This window comes from Myxine glutinosa, chromosome 5 (assembly GCF_964187855.1).
Source record: "Myxine glutinosa chromosome 5, kmMyxGlut1.1, whole genome shotgun sequence".
NCBI lineage: Eukaryota > Metazoa > Chordata > Myxini > Myxiniformes > Myxinidae > Myxine > Myxine glutinosa.
In genome coordinates, this window is record NC_136265.1 from 28,850,533 (window position 1) to 28,868,555 (window position 18,023).

Consider the following 18,023-nt stretch of genomic DNA (forward strand, 5'->3'; position numbering starts at 1 on the left):
TAGGGGAATATTTACAAGCGGATATGGAGGCCAAATTCCATATTCGCAACATTGCACCCTTCTCTACCCTCGGGGCGTCCCGACCCGATAAATTTTTACCTATTTTAGTGTGGCACTCAGATGTAGTTCCCTCTACTATTAACTCTACCCTGAGTGCGACAGTTTTACAGATATTCACAAATGAGTAAATATGTCCCCCTGCGACGTTGCACCCTTCTCCTCACAGAAACACACCCACAGGATAACCGAATCCGGAAAGAATTCGCAAACTAAACATACAGCCGGTAGGGAGCATTATTTACAAGACTACGCTGCTATTTACACTACGATCCAGGACCTGTTTTTGGAGGAACACATGCAGATGTTATGCATAGAGAGAGCACGCATGCCAGCATCGATACACCAACCCACGAGTGCTCTGTGGCCTACGGCCTTTAATAACGTGCAGAGCACCCTTTCCCAGCACGAAAAGCACCACCCCATAACACAGTCAGCACCATCCGGTGCACCAATAAAGTGTCTATAAATCATTGTGTGGTGTCGCAGCCGGCCGATGTTCTGCCGCTGGTCTTGCCTTCGTGTGGTGCACTTGGCCTTTGTACTTCTTCCAAAAATAAAGAAAGGCGCCAACCGCGTCCATTTCTTTATTGTGGCCGTCAGGGGGCCAACTAAAAGTGGTTCACCTGTATGGCATAGGTGCCACGTTGACCCATAGGTCCATCCACGGGTGGTGCTTGGCCGCAAAAGAACTGCGGTCCATGGTGGGTGGCCACAAACATTGCGGTCCATATGGTGTATCGATCCAGGCAGCAAGCAGCGAAAGTGCAGGCCCACAACTGCGAAGCCAGCACCTCTCTCTCCTCTCTCTCTACCCCAAAGCCAGATCCTCGGAGGTGGGAGACAAAAGAAGAAGACAAGTGAGTAAGGTGGTAAGGGCGCAAAAGTGCACGCAATGCAAGGTAATGCACACTGGGGGCACATGGGAACCAGGTGAGACAGGTACGTTCCTACCGTACGCTCCCCCCCCCCCCCACCAGGTAACCTACATGGCCCCTCCCTTACCCCTTACTGTATCCACAAAACACAACACTACCCATAAACATCTACTTTACAAATCAACAAACATCCCTACTGTCTTCCCCGTTCCTCCCATAAACCAAATTCGTCTTCTCTCCCTCCTAACCAATCAAATTTGCCATTTTCAACTTTCATCAAAATTTGCCATCTCCAACTGAACATCAAAATTTGCCATTACCAACTTTCATCAAAATTTGCCATCTCCAACTGAACATCAAAATTTGCCATTACCAATTCATCATCAGTCCCTCCTAGGGAGGGAGAGATGGAATCACCCCAATGTCTCATCCACGTCGTGATGCGTCTCACAAATCCACAGCAATCCTCATTTCCTGCACAGAACGAAGAAAACACAGGTGTGGAGTCATCATCATCACCTCAGGTAAGTGGCTGCGTATGGTGCGACAGGTTTAATCAATCCTAACTATTTCCTAAATGACTAACAACTTTACACTACCCGGGGTCTTTCTCCGGCCAAACCATTGGCCCTCTTACACTGTGGGTTCTAAAAACCAATTCCCATTGGCCAAACTGTGGTGCTTTCCAATTTGGGGTCTCACTCCCCCGATTCATCTCCCGGTGCCCTCGCACAATTTCTGGGCTGTGGCGTGTACCTCTCCCAGTGGGTCTACCCACCTGCACACCTCCACCACTGCAGTTGCCTCCGAGCTTACCTGCTCCTTACCCTAACCTAACTACCTGGGGAAGGCCCTCTGGCGCTCTCCCCACTCGGTGCCCTCTCTGGCACTGGGCTGCCCGATCCACACCCGGGATCCTCAGGCACCCACTCACAACTACCGGCTCCCAGAGCCCACCTGCGGCCTCACCTGGCCGACATCCTCACAGTGGTGGAGTGCCCAACCAACTACACACTCTAACAGGCTACACGCCCAGCCATTTCCACGACACTAATGCACCCATCCACAACACCCTTCTGCAACCACACCACAAATGCCAATATCCAACCACAATTTACCTGTACCCTCTACCTAACACTTACACTACCCGCCCCGGGTATCCGTGATGGGGGTCCACACTTCCCCCATTCACACCTTCGCACCATGCACACCACTCCGTACCACTTACTCCAACTCTCTCCACACACCTGTACCTGCACACCTGTGCTCTCACACCTGGTGCCACCTGCACCCTTCTCTACCCAAGCGCATTCGCGCTGATCCACAACACTCATTACTCACACACTGCTCCACACACCTGTCCAGTTGCACACCTGAGCAATCACACCTGTTCAATCCTCACACAGCATCATCTCATCTAACTACTCCCCTCTGAAACTTGCGCTTCCCAGTCGTCCCTTTAAACTATTGCGCTCCCTCGTCATTATCATCCACACTAATCTACCTGCGTCCCCACTACAGGTATCAGTCACTAACTAAACCTTAACGTTACCTAATGTCATCTTCTAGGGCCCTATCAATATAACCTAACCCACCCGGGCTAGTTTTCACTGCCATACACCCCATAAGCTATTGCTCCTTTGCCCCCCACATGGGAAGGGTGGCAGGGATGCCACTCTTACCCACCGGGCACATCGCTCACTACCAATTTTGCACATCAAATTTCAACAAATTAAAAATTTGCCAATCACTACCCATCATCTGCCAATCACTACTGCCAATCCTTTGCCAATCACCAAATTTTGTTTTTTTTCTAATTTTGGGTCCAAAACACTAACCTCATCACCCAGTCTACTCACTAATACCTCTCGGTGCGCCAATCCCTGTCCAAAGCCCGGCTTCGTAAAGCCAAGCCATGAATGCGGGTTGTTCTGTGCCAGCGGCTGGATGCGTCCGGCATTCGGTGCAGGGACGGGGGCTTACCCGGGCCGAGATCCCACGCACCATCTCGGCGTGGAGCCATCCAATGTCCCGATCTCGACCTGCCGGACTGCCTCAACAAAAAGTGGTCGCCATGACGACTCTTTCTATCGGGCCGCCCGCTCCGCCTAGTGGAGCACGGACGCGGCCGTTCAAAGCGAGGCACAGCACGCACCGAGGGCCCGATTCGGCTATAAGTCGTTCTAAACTCTACCCCGTCTAACGTCGATGCTTCACCTGGACGCTTACACCCCGCAGCCCGTTCCTTGCTCACACATCCAGCCGTTTCCATGCTCCTCGTACCTTTCCTTACACACCTCGGTACACCCATTCCACTCACAGCCTTGGTCACACACCTGACCACCGAACACCTTGGCACACATTCGTCACTCGCACACCTCACCAATACACCTCTTCGCTCCCCCTCCTCTGTCACCTCCTCTGTGACAATCACAGGTGTGCTCTCATTCGCACACCCAACCACGTGCCTCACCACCAACTCCAGCGTGCATTCCCACTCACGCTCTACCATTCCAGGTGTGCATCCTTCCATCCCAGGTGTACATCCTCGCTCACCTGTCACAACCAACTCACTCTCCTTGTCACTCTCACTACTCTCACCTCCATTCTTGACAGCGCACTCACCCTTACTCTTGACAGCGCACTCTTTCCTCATGCACCTGTCCGTCACACACCTTTCTCGCGCACACTCTCCCGTTACACCCTCTGTAACACTTACCACACCGCGCTTCCATGTGCCCCCTCGCACACGCGCTACGACCGACTCACTCTCGCCAGCACCCTCACTCCTTGGCACACACTTTTTCCTCACACACCCCAGAGTCGGACTTTCTCGCACACCTCCTCTTTCGCACACCAGACCTGTCGCACACTTCACCAACGGCCTCTCACGAACACCCGGGTCCATCTCGACCCCCAAGCTTATTAAATCACCTGGCGCATCATACGCACGACCATATTGGTCACCACTTACACCGGGTCCTCTTCCTCTTCGCTTCTCCTCCATCACCTGCGAATCCCTCATCCGGTTAATGAGCACATCATCACGATCCAAACACAGACTTTGGACCAATTATTTTACCTCCTCTTTTATCTCTTTCTTATCCTCTCTCCGTCGCTTCTTAATTTCGCTCACCCCTTCTTCCACTTCTTCTAATTTCTGCTTCACCTCTTTTATTCCCCGGTACGTCTCCTCAAGCTCGTCCTCTAAGGCTACCTTGACCGTTTCCATGTGCGTCCTCACCTGCCGGTCCTTCGTCTCCATTACCTCTATCACCTCGTCCATCCTCGTTGTCAGTCCCTCACGTACCATCTGACATTCCCTCTTCGTCGCTACCAAGTCATCTTTTAGTTCTTTCTGTGTCGCTTTTAACCCTCCGAGTACTGCAGTGTTCCTTTGAACCTGCTCCACTAACTCCGTCTGTCCCACCGTCAGCTGCTCCACCTCCTGCGTCAGGTCCTCTATGCCCCCTTGTAACTTTACAGTCCCCTTTCTCACCTCCTTCTCCATGTGCTCCTTACAGTGCCTCACCTCCTCGCGCACTCCTCCGACCTCCTCACTCACTCCTCCTCTGATCTCCTCTCCCATCACTTGCATCTCCTGCCCAGATGCCACCCTCATCTGCTCCATTTCCTCCCTGTGAGCATCCAGTTTAGTTTCTACCCCCATTCTGACCCCCTCTATCTGCTGCCCCATTTGGTTAACTTCCCTTTCCGCTTGGTCCCTCATGTCCCTCAATTTGCCTTCCATACTGTTTTCTAACCCCTCTAACCCATTTTTCACTCCCTCTATCTGATTCTCATGGGCAGCCATTCTATTTTCTACCCCCTCTAACCCCTTTTGCATCCCTTCCATTTGATTCTCTTGAGCGGCCATTCTGTTTTCTACCCCCATTAACCCCTCCTGTATTTCCCCTAATCTATTGTCTAATCCCTCAAATTTGTTTCCTAATCCCTCTATTCTACTCCCTAACCCTCCGATCTGGGCCCCCATGTCCTCCCTCAATTTCTCGCTATTGGACCCCATCCTTTGTTCTAACCGTTGGCTATTCTGGGCCATAAGGGCCTTCATTTGTATTAAAAAAAGGTTCAAATCCACCAGGGGCGCTGCCACGGTCGCGGGCGCGGTCGCCGTGACCAGCGAGGCGCCATTTCGCGCGCCCGCCATGTCGGGCGCAACGACGCTAATTTGTGCGTCTGCTACCCTCGCTGCTTCGCTCTCCTCACGTCCCTCAATTTGGTCCTGGACCGACCCTGCCTCACTCTCCACTACCGGACCCCAGCCGTCTTGGTCTGCCATAGCGCGACTTTCAAAATTCGGGTTTTTATTTTCGTAAAACAAATTCAAATTTCGCCGTTATAATTTCGCGCGGGAAACGCGCTCCGAATCGATTCTACTACAAATTTGGGCCTAATAAATTTAGTCCCGGGTTCGAATCCCACTCCTCGACACCAATTGTTACAGACGCGGTGGTGGATGTTAGTTTACCGAGCGGTTTGGTATGACCACGTCTGCACAAGTTACCCGATTATGCTCGAACGTTGACTAGTCGCGCTACGCTAGATCAATGAAGGAAAAGGACACACGGCTGGGTTCAAATGACACGACACCAAGGGTTCAGTTCTCAAGACCTCCGGAGGAGGTTATATTAGGGCGGAAGGTCAGATTACAGGGATGAGAGGGACAGCATAGAAAGACAAGCACTTAGACACACTCTTATATTAACCCCAACAGACGACAGATAAACGGGACAAAAGGCTGACTCACACGGGGATTGATGGCAAGGAAAGCGGGTATCGATGGCTCAAGGTGCACTCTTGGCTCAAGGACAGGGTACTGTACGGTCCAGTAGATGCAGGGAGGTCACAGCGCTCGGAGGTCACGACTGGTTCTTCCTCTTCAAGCTCGGGGCGCATCTCACGTCACGTCTGGCAAGTGGCTGCGTATATCCGGCGGGGAGTGACACGCCCTCGGCTCGTTAGCTCCGCCCCAGATGGAATCGGCACGTCGCTTCTCATTGGGTGCGTGCGGGGGGGTTACCGGTTCCGCCCTTGACGAGGTGCTGACAAGGAGCCCCTTCGTGGTAACCCCGTGGAGCGCACATGGTCATGGCGGCTAACCGAGCCGGTGTGAGGACGCACACTCCCCCGCGCAGCGCCGTTGTTGTTTGTAGTTGTAGTTGTTGTTGTTTGGGAAAGAAGATGGGAGGAGGTATGGGAAGGTCCTAAACTCACTACTGGTGCCATATAATCACATTCTGGTGCAACGAAGAGTCGGAATTAATGGAAACGAGTCCTTAACTGACATAGACTAAGAATAACTAGCAAGATGTCCGAAAGTTGTCTACCTGAGATGCGGTGGACCTGGGCACGACATTTAATGGGGGAAAAAGGGGAAGGTCGGTTCTACAGAGTGTTGTTTACAGACAATGGGACTAGGGAATGGGGGATTGGGGATAGTTGGGGAGTATTGGGGAAATAGGGGAATATTTACAAGCGGATATGGAGGCCAAATTCCATATTCGCAACAATATATATATCTATCTATAATTCCAGTAATCTCTGTACGTCTGTACGTCTGTTTGTCTGTGACCGCTGTTTCTCGACAACCACGGGTCCGATATACTTTTAACTTGCCAGGTATATTGCTGGGGACCCGAGGATGTGCCTTTTCAAGGTTTCATATTAATCGGACAATTACTTACCGAGCTATGTCCAAAAAACGATTCAACCAATCAGAGAGCAGCGAACGATCGCGTGTGCCGAACGTGGAGGACACACTCTGCCTCGGATGGCACATTTGAGAGCGTATTCATTTATTTCACGTTTGCAAACTATGTTGGCGTTAAACTATGTTTTAAAACTAATAAAACCGAATTTGCGATTCATTCGCTTTCCTGCGCGTTTGTGCACGCGATGGCGATTTCTTTACCAAACTCCGGAAGCCGTTCGCTTTGGACCAAACCATTTCATGTAAATAGAGGGGGGGGATTGTCACCGTACTCGCAAGCCGTTCGCTTTGGACCAAACCATTTCATGTAAATAGAGGGGGGGGATATAATTTTAGATATAGATATAGTACGGGCAATGCCCTAGTATTTTTAATATATAGAAGATAATGTTAAAAAAAAAAAAAACAAGGCAATTTCACTTACATTTTCGGATTCAGCGTTCAATTCTATGTAAGTGAGTGTATTTTGAGGCATGTGTGACTTCAAATAAAATTGTAAGCCAGGAAAAACGTGCGTTTCATTCCTTAGGGATACAACATGTAAAACTGGCCCAAACGTGAAAACAGAACTCGCTCATTTTAAGTCGTACAAGCTAATGCGACCACTCATTCTTCTGGGAGGAATCCCGTGCACATGCTTGTCACACTTATAACTCACCTAAGTCTTTATAAGTTCAGCAAATACTGACACCGCGATTGACATTCGCTGAGGTAAATGTTGATATCTTTTCTGAGGTAAAAAAAAAAAAAAACAGTTTTAAAGCATTATACGTATCAAACGATATATTTTATGAAACGTGGAAACCGAATACACACTTTGGTGGTTTTATAATGACAGAATGTCTTTTTTAGAAAAAAAAAATAACCTTGAAGACGGCGCTGCTAAAAAAAAAAATACACCGCTCTAACGCATAACCACAAGTTTAAACTACATTTACAACAAATATGAAAACTATTTTCATATCACAATGTTAAATATAGAATATATGGAAGATAATGTTAAAAAAAAATGAGCCCTATCTTCCAACGGTAAAAAATCCTTCAAAAAATTACTGGATCCGGAATAATATCCTGAGCTTCACCAAAAACTAGTCAATTCTTCCTTATCCCAAGGGCAATCATCCCACCAACTTTCATCCAAATCCGTTCAGAACCTTTCCAGATATCTTGTTCACAAACACACGAACACACATACGCACACACACACGGACGGACACGATCGAATGCATTACTCCCTGGCGGGAGTAATAATAAAAACAACTCGTTCACAGAGATAATGTCATCATTCCACAAATCCCATTCAAATTCCCATTTAAATTTTATCAAATAAATCATGAAAAGAGACAAAGATTCCCACTCTGAGGACATTGAGGGACGTGAAGCCGGTTGTCTCGTCTGCTTGAAGTTGTACACATGAAAATCCCCTGAAAAGGAGAAGGTCATTGTGTTCTGGTGCCCTTTCCTGGAGATGTTGAACTGATCCAGATGCTAAGTTTGAAGGTGCGTGGTTCGAATTGGCTCCGACATTGAACATCAGGTAATTGATGAGGCACAGGTGTGTTGGTCCAAATGTCCACCTGTGCGGGTTTTCTTGAACATTTTGATGATTAAAGATTTCTATAAAACACACAAATGGAGTGACGTGGAAACATGGATAATTTGAACTGTTTTTGTCAATTTCATTGCTTCATTTATTCCTTGGGGTGAAATAAATTATCATTTTAGGTGAGGGTAAAGGTGTGTACCGGGTGTGACGTCAGAGGAGCAGGTGTTTGTATTTATTGTATAAAAAGGTGAGTCTGGTGTGGAATTCATTCGTTTCGTCATTCACTTGTCTGTGCCCTAAACGTTCAGGTTGGTTACCTGGGCATCTTTGGTTGCCCCCCCTTACTGGTCCAGGTGATCTCGCTCGTTTCTTTCCTCGTGAGGTGTTTCTTGTTTTGAACAAAATGGCAGTGGAGGTTCAGACCGTCGGTACTCAGGTGAGTCATTTGGTTCTTCAGGTGAAAAGATGGTGGATCGAGTTCCAGGTGAATCGGTTTTGCGGGGAGAACCGGGAAATCAGTGGGGGAGTTAAACATGATTCGTTAAAGTTGTTCAAACGCTTTTATGGCTGGGCGAACTGATGGATCGGTCTTTCTCTTTGGTTTGGCGGGTTAGTGCTTGGGGGGGGGGGGGGCTTGGGGGGGGGCATGGGGGGGGCATGGCGGGGGTGCGGGTGCGGGTGCGGATGCTCGGGGGCTGGAGGGGGGGTTAGCGGGGGTGGCTGGGTGAGAATCCCTAAATTCCTTTTGAATTCCTCAATGTTTGAATCCGAATCCTTTATCATGTGATCCCGAATTTAATTTGTATTGCAGAGCTTTGTAATGTGTCCGACCAATGTTTGGCTGAGACTCCCGAGTTTATTAACTAGTAAATGCTCGTGATTAAAAATACCACATGGAAGAACAAAATAACAAGTAAACGAAAAAAAAACGTGTTTTAGGGCGACACTTATTTAAAAGAATAAAAATTTTAACTTATTTCAAACAAAAAAAAAAGGTTTTTTTTTTATTTCGAATTTTTTAAATTAAATTTTGATAAATGAAATTGTACCAGAAAAGAGGACTTTGGGCCAAATTTCAGCTCTCTAGGACGTGGAACCTAGAAAACGAACAGCTTAGAGATTTTAAACGGGACAAAAAGTTCAGATAAAGTTAAATAAAATGATAAAAATAAACCCACTTTATTCATGTGCTGGTTGAGACAACTGAAAATGGGTGCATGTCTTTACATGATACTCACACCTGAGGAGGAAGAATAAATAAACTGAGGCAGCGATTTTGTGCTTATACACTGCCTCTGTTATTTATTTATTTTCCTGAGGAATGTTTTCATTTTTCAAAGTGGAACAGAGCGCATTCGCCGATTTGTAAATGAATCTGACGTAACGATATTGTGTTTCAAGTAACTCTGCGTTGCTGAGGTGTAAAAACACAAACGAATCGATCGTTCATTTCTAAACCAGGATTGACGAGGTTAGTTTGTGGATTTGATAGTTGACTCCCAGCCTCATCCGCTCTGAGAATCTCAATCTGTAAATCCCAAAAAGTTTCAGAATGTGAGATGTCCTCATTGTTTATCTCTCCTTGTCCGCAGAATGTATTTCAGAGATTGTCTTCACTGCCGTTGTTCAGTTCTGCTGCGGATGAGTTGGTTCAGGCCTACAGGTGTGGGAAAGAGTCGAGGCCTGTTCTTCTCTCTTTTGGTAATATGGTAGAACAGGGTGTTACAGGGCTAGCTGTGATCACCTCCAGTGGGATCGAACCAATCGCCAGGATTCTTCATCCGCAGAGTGAGTGAATCTGTGCAGATCGGACGACATGGCTGACCTGTTTTTAATTTATTTTATGGAAAGTTATCCATTCTGGAGAAGCACGGACATTGTGTTGGATCGTTTTTTGAAATTGTCCACTTTGTGTAAATTATTTATCCGTTATCTTTGAGTTTCCATGAAATGTCTTTGATACAGTTAAGTTTGTCGACGAGCTCGCATGCCGTGGTCTGGATCTCGTGGAAGAGAAAGTACCGTTGTTGCACCAACCTGCCAACAAGGTATTGGGAATAGAGGAAGTGACTCCATGTTCCTGTCATGTAATTCCTTCAAATGGTCCAATGGAATTTGGTTGTGGAGATTCGTGGAACTGGAACTGTCTGCTTTGAACTGGGAAAACAAGGAAATCTTATTGTTTTTGAAGTAACTTAAGTTTTCCTTTGTTCAGTGATGGATATTTCCTTGTTTGCAGGTGCTTGGTGATGTGAAGAAGAATTTGCAAATTGCACAAAAACAAATGGGAGTCTTCCTGGATTGGTCCAAGTCCCAGGTCGGAGTGGGTATGGAGCGATCCAAGCAGGCCATGTTGGACGGTGCGGACTCTCTACTGAAAACAAAGTTTGGACAGGTGGTTTTGTCAGGTGCAGACTCTATGCTTTCTCAAGTCGATGGATACCTGCCACGTGATCAGCCGGGTAAGTTGGTGCTGTGTGGACTTGATGTACTTGTGCAGAAAGTTTTGTACTTCTGCAGAAAGTAATACCTGTGCTTTCTGCAGAAGGTGAAAGTCCTGATGAAAAAGTTGTCATGCAAAGCGACTCGTCCCTTGACCTTTACCGTCGGCTCATTGCTGTGTCCAGCAAGGCCGGACGAGAGGTGTTCAAGAAGAGTTCTTCCGGGATCCAACGTGTTGCAGAGACCGGTCGTGCCGGTCTAACCAGTGTTCTCGAATCTTTCAATGCACTATGCGACTCCGTCGTGAAGAAGACTCCGGTGAACCAGGTGATCGATGCGGTGCACCAGGAACACGATTCAGATCGCTCCGGTGATGTCTGTAAACCCTCAACCGGTGCGGGGACCCTGGGCAAACCAAGCAAATGAGTGAATGTCCGCAGGTGATTTCTCATTTGCTAAATTTTTGTGCAGCTTCACATTGAATGCATTGGATTTGCTGGGTTTGTCACGTGATGGAAATAAAGTTCTTGAAGAAAGTGATTTTTTTTTGTTTGTTTTGGGTCCTGAATTCATTCCCATCTTGGTTGTAATGTTGTCTAGGTGGTCTTCCATGTGGTCATTGTACCCGTTTCGGTTTAAGCTTGGAAAGGTTTGTCCTTACCTAACAAGGAATTCAGGTTTGTCTTTTAAAATTTTTATTCTCCCTCCAGTTTTAGGTTTTGCTGATACCCACAGTCTTCCACAAACTTCTCCGGTATCGATTGGTCCTTGATGCGATGGATGTTGGCAGGTTTTCCTTTCTTGCCTCTGCTGTCACACAATAAATCTCCCACATTCAAAGTGGTCCAGACCTTTGTGGCAACTGTTACACGTTCGTTCCTCCATGATATTTGGGTTTGCGATGCTGTGGCACCTTTCGAAAAGAGAAGACTATTGCACGTATCCTTCTGAAAAATCCCCATGGGTGGGGGTAATGCTGGTTAGGGCAGGAATTTGTAATTTGACAAGGATTCCGATGATAACTTGCCGACCTTTCACGAAGGTCACCGTGGGATTTTTGAGGATCCACAAACTAATGCTGGTGATGTGACCCCTTGTTTACCGTACATCGGAGGGACGGCACACACATGGAATCACCTAGTCTGTAAAACACCGGGATGACAGTTTGCAGGATTCAAACCAGGCTAGAAAAGCAATCGATTTTGTCTGATCGAGATAGACCCGATGCGAAAAGCAAAGGCAGCACCGAAACTGGCCGACGACCTATGGACAGACACAAACTACATCTTCTATAATGGATTTGTTGTACACCGCTCCTTTCCAATGCAATCTCCAGGCGGTGCATGACGTCATCGCCGGGCACCGAAGGGGGCTCGGCAATGACGCACACCAAGGGAGTACTCAGTTTTCACTCCGGTTGTTTGTTACTTGCCGGAAAAGATTCCGGCAAGTATGTTGGTTGGTTGGTTTCTGTTTGCGCAGCACTACGTCTGCATCGTTGCACAAAGCATCGCCAAACTTTACACACATTTGTCTTGCCCTGGAATAGACTGGCCAATTTTTAACAATCTCGGACCAAGGCCTCCATTATGACGTCATAATTCGGCAAGTACAAGACTTCATCCAATCAAGATGCAATTTCTTCAGCGACATGACGGCACAAACTGATAGAGGGAAAAAATGATGTCATCGGTCACGTGGTTCGGCCACCATCTTGGAAAAACCAAAAAACTTTGCACCTCGATATCTCAAAGTGCTGAATAGAAAAAATTGAGACATGGCTCATTGTAAAGCACTCTCCATGGGGAATAAAATATGTTAATGATGTCATAGGTGCCTCCATTATGACGGCATAATTCGACTTGTACAAAACTTCATCCGATCAAGATGAAATTTCTTGAGCATAATCGTGGAATAAATTAGTTTAGAAAACAAATAATGACGTCATCGGTCACGTGGTTCGGCCGCCATCTTGGAAAAACCGAAAAACGCTGCAAAATGGCCGATAAAAAAGTACCTTCCGGCAAGTCCTCGGTCTGATCTTTTTGTCCGCACAGAATAAATATGATTTTCTCTACAAATGTTGGTCTGATTGACAGGAAATTTTCACCACAGGTGCAACTCCACCTGTATTTTTTAAATGATAATTATGACGTCATAGGTCACGTGGTTCGGCCGCCATCTTGGAAAACCGAAAAACTTTGCACCTCCATATCTCTGAAAGTGTTGAATAGAAAAAATTGAGACATGGCTCATTGAAAAGAACTCTCCATGGGGAATAAAATATGTTAATGTTGTCATTGGTCACGTGGTTCGGCCGCCAATATTTGTCCTAAATAGTGGATAAAAAAGTAAATTCCGGCAAGTCCTCGGTCTCTGACCGATTTTTCATCTGTCTGTCTGTCTGTCTGTGCACAGCACGACGTCTACACCGTTGCACATAGAAACACCAAACTTAACACACATATTTGTCTTGCCCTGGAATCGAATGTGCCCAATTTTTAACTGTCGGCCTGAGGCCTCCATTATGATGTCATAATTCGACAAGTACAAAACTTCATCCAATCAAGATGCAATTTCTTGAGACATGACGGCATAAACTGATAGACAAAAAAATAATGATGACGTCATCAGTCACGTAGTTCGACCGCCATCTTGGAAAAACCGAAAAACTTTGCACCTCTATATCTCCGAAAGTGCTGAATAGAAAAATTGAGACATGGCTCATTGTAAAGAACTCTTCATAGGGAATAAAATATGTTAATGATGATGTCATTGGTGCCTCCATTATGACGTCATAATTCGACAAGTACAAAACTTCATCCGATCAAGATGAAATTTCTTGAGCATAATCGTGGAATAAATTAGTTTAGAAAACAAATAATAATGACCTCATCGGTCACGTGGTTCGGCCGCCATCTTGGAAAAACCGAAAACCTTGCTCCAAAATGGCCGATAAAAAAGTACCTTCCGGCAAGTCCTCGGTCTCTGATCTGTTTATTTGTTTGTCCGCACAGAATAAATATGATTTTCTCTGCAAACGTTGGTCTGATTGACAGCAAATTTTCACCATAGGTGCAACTCCACCTGTGTAATTTTTTCATGATAATTATGACGTCATAGGTCGCGTGGTTCGGCCGCCATCTTGGAAAAATCGAAAAATTTGCACCTCTATATCTCAGAAAGCCCTGAATAGAAAAAATTGAGACATGGCTCATTGTAAAGAACTCTCCATGGGGAATAAAATATGTTAATGGTGATGTCATAAGTGCCTCCATTATGACGTCATAATTCGACAAGTACAAAACTTCATCCTGTCAAGATGAAATTTATTGAGCGCCACGTCAAAGATGGCTGCCGGGACACTTCAAATGGGCTGCACTCGTGCCAAAGGATTTACATGATGAACTGCCCTGGTTTATTATTAGACTTCCGGCTCGGAAAGGCGCAGTGGAAGTTGTCATGGGAAGATCGATTAAAACTGAAACGACGGCCATTTGCTGCATTGTTTCCATGGAGATTAATACTTGGTTAAGCGGTTGCGAGCGCTCCATTCCATTGGAGTCTTTGCTTAAGCGATTCGAATTGAAGCGAGCCGCTTGCTTCGGGAACTCACCTCTGATTTGTGTTTCTTGAACATCTTTATGAGTTAAATGATAATAACTAGAACGCCACTCAGTAGAGCACATACTCCCGCCGTGGGTCAAGTTGCAATCGTACGATTTCACAAAAGTTTGAGGGAGTAGTTCAGTGACAACACAAGTCAAGACAACACAAGGCAGACACTGCACATAATATATATTGTTGCGGATCTCAGCGCCGGCCTTTCCCCTAACCAAGGGGGGATTAGTCCCCTTGTCTTTTACTAGCCGACGGGACCCGGGACCGATGACGTCCTTCCCGGACAGCGTTAGGGAGGGTTTTAGGACTAGGGATTCGCTATTACCTAAGTACTAACGCCGCCCAGAAACGAGGAAATAAGCCCCGCCCGAATCACGGGTGTTACGGGAAACACCGAAAGGTAGCGACCCGTGACCCGAGCCGTTAGCAATGACTAACCCGATCCAAGCGGTTCATAATCGTGCCACGCTTACCCAATGATGGAAATGACTGAATCGGTCGAATTTGGAAGAAAGGAATAACACGATTTATTTACACTTTGTACAACGAGAAGAAAAAGAATACACAGTGCAGCCTTAAGTACAGTCTTAACCTATCCCTGGACAAACGGGCCCATCACACTCAGACACACTCACACAGGGTTGCAGACGAACAGGTCGATGGTCCAGGGATGCGTCCAGGCAGCTCGCTCTCCGGTCCCCAACTCGCACCGCGAAGCAGATGAAACAGCCGGCAGCGGCCAGGAGCTCTCCGCGTGTCGTTTGGCGCGCACGGGATTATCATAGAGCGAATCGGTAGGGCTGGGCTTTGGCGGTTACACTCGCAGCTCAGCCGCGTACGTAATAAGCGAACAGTTCCGATAACCGCGAACCATGCGCTCCTCCCTTCTCAACTGCCAACTTGCATGCGAGTCCTTCCATTGCCTCTTGATACCAGCGCTTGGCTCCCGTCCTCATAAAGTCCTTTGTATGCAAGTTCTCTCCAATAAGTCCTCCAACACCGTGCATCCCTGTCTCATCTGAGGTGAGGACCTCGCGCCAAGGGTTTTATTGCCACGCCCTTGGAATCCTCTCAATCTCACCAGACGTTGCTTGCCACGCCCTATCACCCCATGCCCACCGAGCTCTGGTTGGCTGTTGCCCTTACCGTCACTGCCTTTGACGTGCTGCTTGACGCGGCCACACCTCGACCACACGCTCCTCCCTCTTTCCAGGCCTACCTCGTGTCATTTGACTAGTTTCGAGTGAAACCAAGGGCAGCGAACGCTGCTGGCAGCCAAAGCGTAACAAACTGCTGCGGGTGGCCCAAAGCGTAACAAATTGAGGGATGCCAAATGGGGATCGAGTTTGCCCATGATGGAAATTGAAGGGCGGCCACAAAATGAAAGGACCTAAGCTTATTATTTCTTTACACAACGCAGATGTCACTAGGGAAATGGCCTACTCTTACACATACGATGACATTGTGGCGGACACAAAAGCCCACTGGCGTGGTGACATCATTCCGCGCACCAAGTGGGCGGTGGCCACGCCCGAGGGGTAGGCGTGGTCTCATGATATACACCGGGCGCGCAGCCCGGAGCGCGCCAGTGTTACAGTGAGCTCCTGAAATAAAGACGCTTGTAAGTTACCGCTTGGCCGCTTCCTCCTTGCTCGCAAGCAGCGCGCGTAACGCCGCGCTTTACTGGTGACCCCCTCGACGTTGGATCTGCCGGAGCGATCCTTCCACACGCGACGCCATTGCCATGGCCAACTTCATCAAACTTCCCGAATTTTGGGAGGCTCAGGCCGAAGTCTGGTTCGTCCAGGCCGAAGCCCAATTTCAGCTTCGGCGCCTCACCGGCGATGACACGCGCTATTGCCACGTCGTCGCCTCCCTCGGGCCCGGCACGGCCGCTCGAGTTGTGTCCGTCCTTCGCCACCCACGGGACGGCCACAAGTACGAGGCACTCAAGCGGCTACTCCTAGCCACGTTCGGCCTCACGGACGACGCACGGGCCGACCGCCTACTGGATCTCCCCGAGCTCGGTGACACGCGCCCGTCGGTCCGAATGGACCATATGCTGTCACTGTTGGGCGACGAAGCCCCCGGTTCTCTATTCCGGGCGCTTTTCCGTCGCCAACTTCCAGCGCAGGTTCGCCTCGCGTTGGCCGGGACCGGGCTAACGGAACCCCGAGCATTGGCAGCCGAGGCGGACAAGTACTTCGCCGCTTCGGACACGCGGGCGAGAGTCGGCGTGGCCGTCACGGCCCTCGTGGCTGATGCTGCTGATGCTGCTGCTGATCCACAGCATCAGCTTATACAGCATACGCAGCATGCTGATACGCACCTCGTGACCGCCGCCACGCCCCGCCCACCGCCGCGGCAAAAACCGCCACCGCGGGGAAACCCGCCAACTCCACCGGCCTGGCGGAGCCAGCCGCGCTCCTCCAGCTCCACCACCTGGTGCTGGTTCCACGCCAAGTTCGGCCACGAAGCTCGGCAGTGTCATCCGCCATGCTCCTTCAACAGGTCGGGAAACGCCCGGGCCGGCGCTCAATAGTGGCGATGAGCGCCGGCCGTTCGAGCAGCCTGCTGTTCATAACGGACACCTTCTCCGGGCGCCGTTACCTGTGCGACACGGGAGCGCAGGTGAGTGTCGTTCCCGCCAGCACGTCAGACAAGCACGCCGCGGGTGGGGGCCCCGCGCTGCTTGCCGCGAATGGGACGCCCATCCGTACGTACGGAAAACGCTGCCTCTCTCTGCGGTTCGGAGGGCAGGTTTTCCGATGGACGTTCGTCACCGCCGACGTGCCCATGGCACTGCTTGGCGCGGACTTCCTGTGCGCTAATGGGCTCCTGGTCGACGTCAAGCGCAGACGTCTTGTCCAGGCCGAGACTTTCAGCTCGCTCGCTTGTGCGTTGCCCAGCTCGGCGAGCAGCTCAACGAGCAGCTTGCCAAGCGGCTTGCCGAACGGTTCGGTTCCGGCCACGTTGGTCTGTACGCTTTCGGCAGCGGACGCATTCACCCGCCTCCTCGCCGGCTTCCCGGCCCTCACGCGGCCCACCTTCTCGGCGGGGGCCGTCAAGCATGGGGTGGCCCATCACATCCCCACCGTCGGGCCACCGGTCTACGCCCGGGCACGCCGCCTCGAGCCGACGAAGCTGGCGGTGGCAAAAGCGGCGTTCGCTACCCTGGAGCGACTCGGCATCGTTCGGCGCTCAGAGAGCGCTTGGGCGTCGCCGCTGCACATCGTGCCGAAGCCCGGCGGGGGATGGCGACCGTGCGGGGACTATCGCCGTCTCAATGACGCCACGACTCCCGACCGCTACCCCGTCCCCCACATTCAGGACATTTCTGCCCGTTTGGCGGGCATGTCCTTCTTCTCGAAGGTGGACCTCATACGCGGCTACCATCAGGTCCCCGTCAGGCCGGAGGACGTCCCGAAGACGGCGGTCATCACGCCATTCGGACTCTTCGAGTTCCTGCGCATGCCCTTCGGTCTGAAGAATGCGGCTCAGGCGTTCCAGCGACTGATGGACAGCGTCCTGCGCGACTTGGATTTTGTCTACGTCTACTTGGACGATATCCTCGTCGCCAGCGTGTCCCGCGAAGAGCACCTACGCCACCTCCGCACGCTCTTCGAACGCCTGGGCCAGCATGGCCTGATTGTGAACCCCGCAAAGTGCCGGTTCGGCGCCGCCATAATCGATTTTCTGGGGCACCGTGTCACCAGGCACGGAGCCGTCCCCCTGCCGGCCAAGGTGG

General features: G+C 49.5%; 1 protein-coding gene across 1 annotated transcript; it reads left to right on the forward strand.

Moving 5' to 3' along the window:
• The first annotated feature begins 8,539 nt into the window (after positions 1–8,539).
• LOC137427780 (perilipin-3-like) lies at positions 8,540–11,194 on the forward strand. Its single transcript, XM_078777160.1, has 5 exons — positions 8,540–8,648; positions 9,805–10,000; positions 10,178–10,260; positions 10,452–10,674; positions 10,758–11,194. Exons 1-5 carry the CDS (start codon positions 8,616–8,618, stop codon positions 11,078–11,080), a joined length of 858 nt encoding a protein of 285 aa, XP_078633286.1. The 5' UTR covers positions 8,540–8,615; the 3' UTR covers positions 11,081–11,194.
• Positions 11,195–18,023: the final 6,829 nt, after the last annotated feature.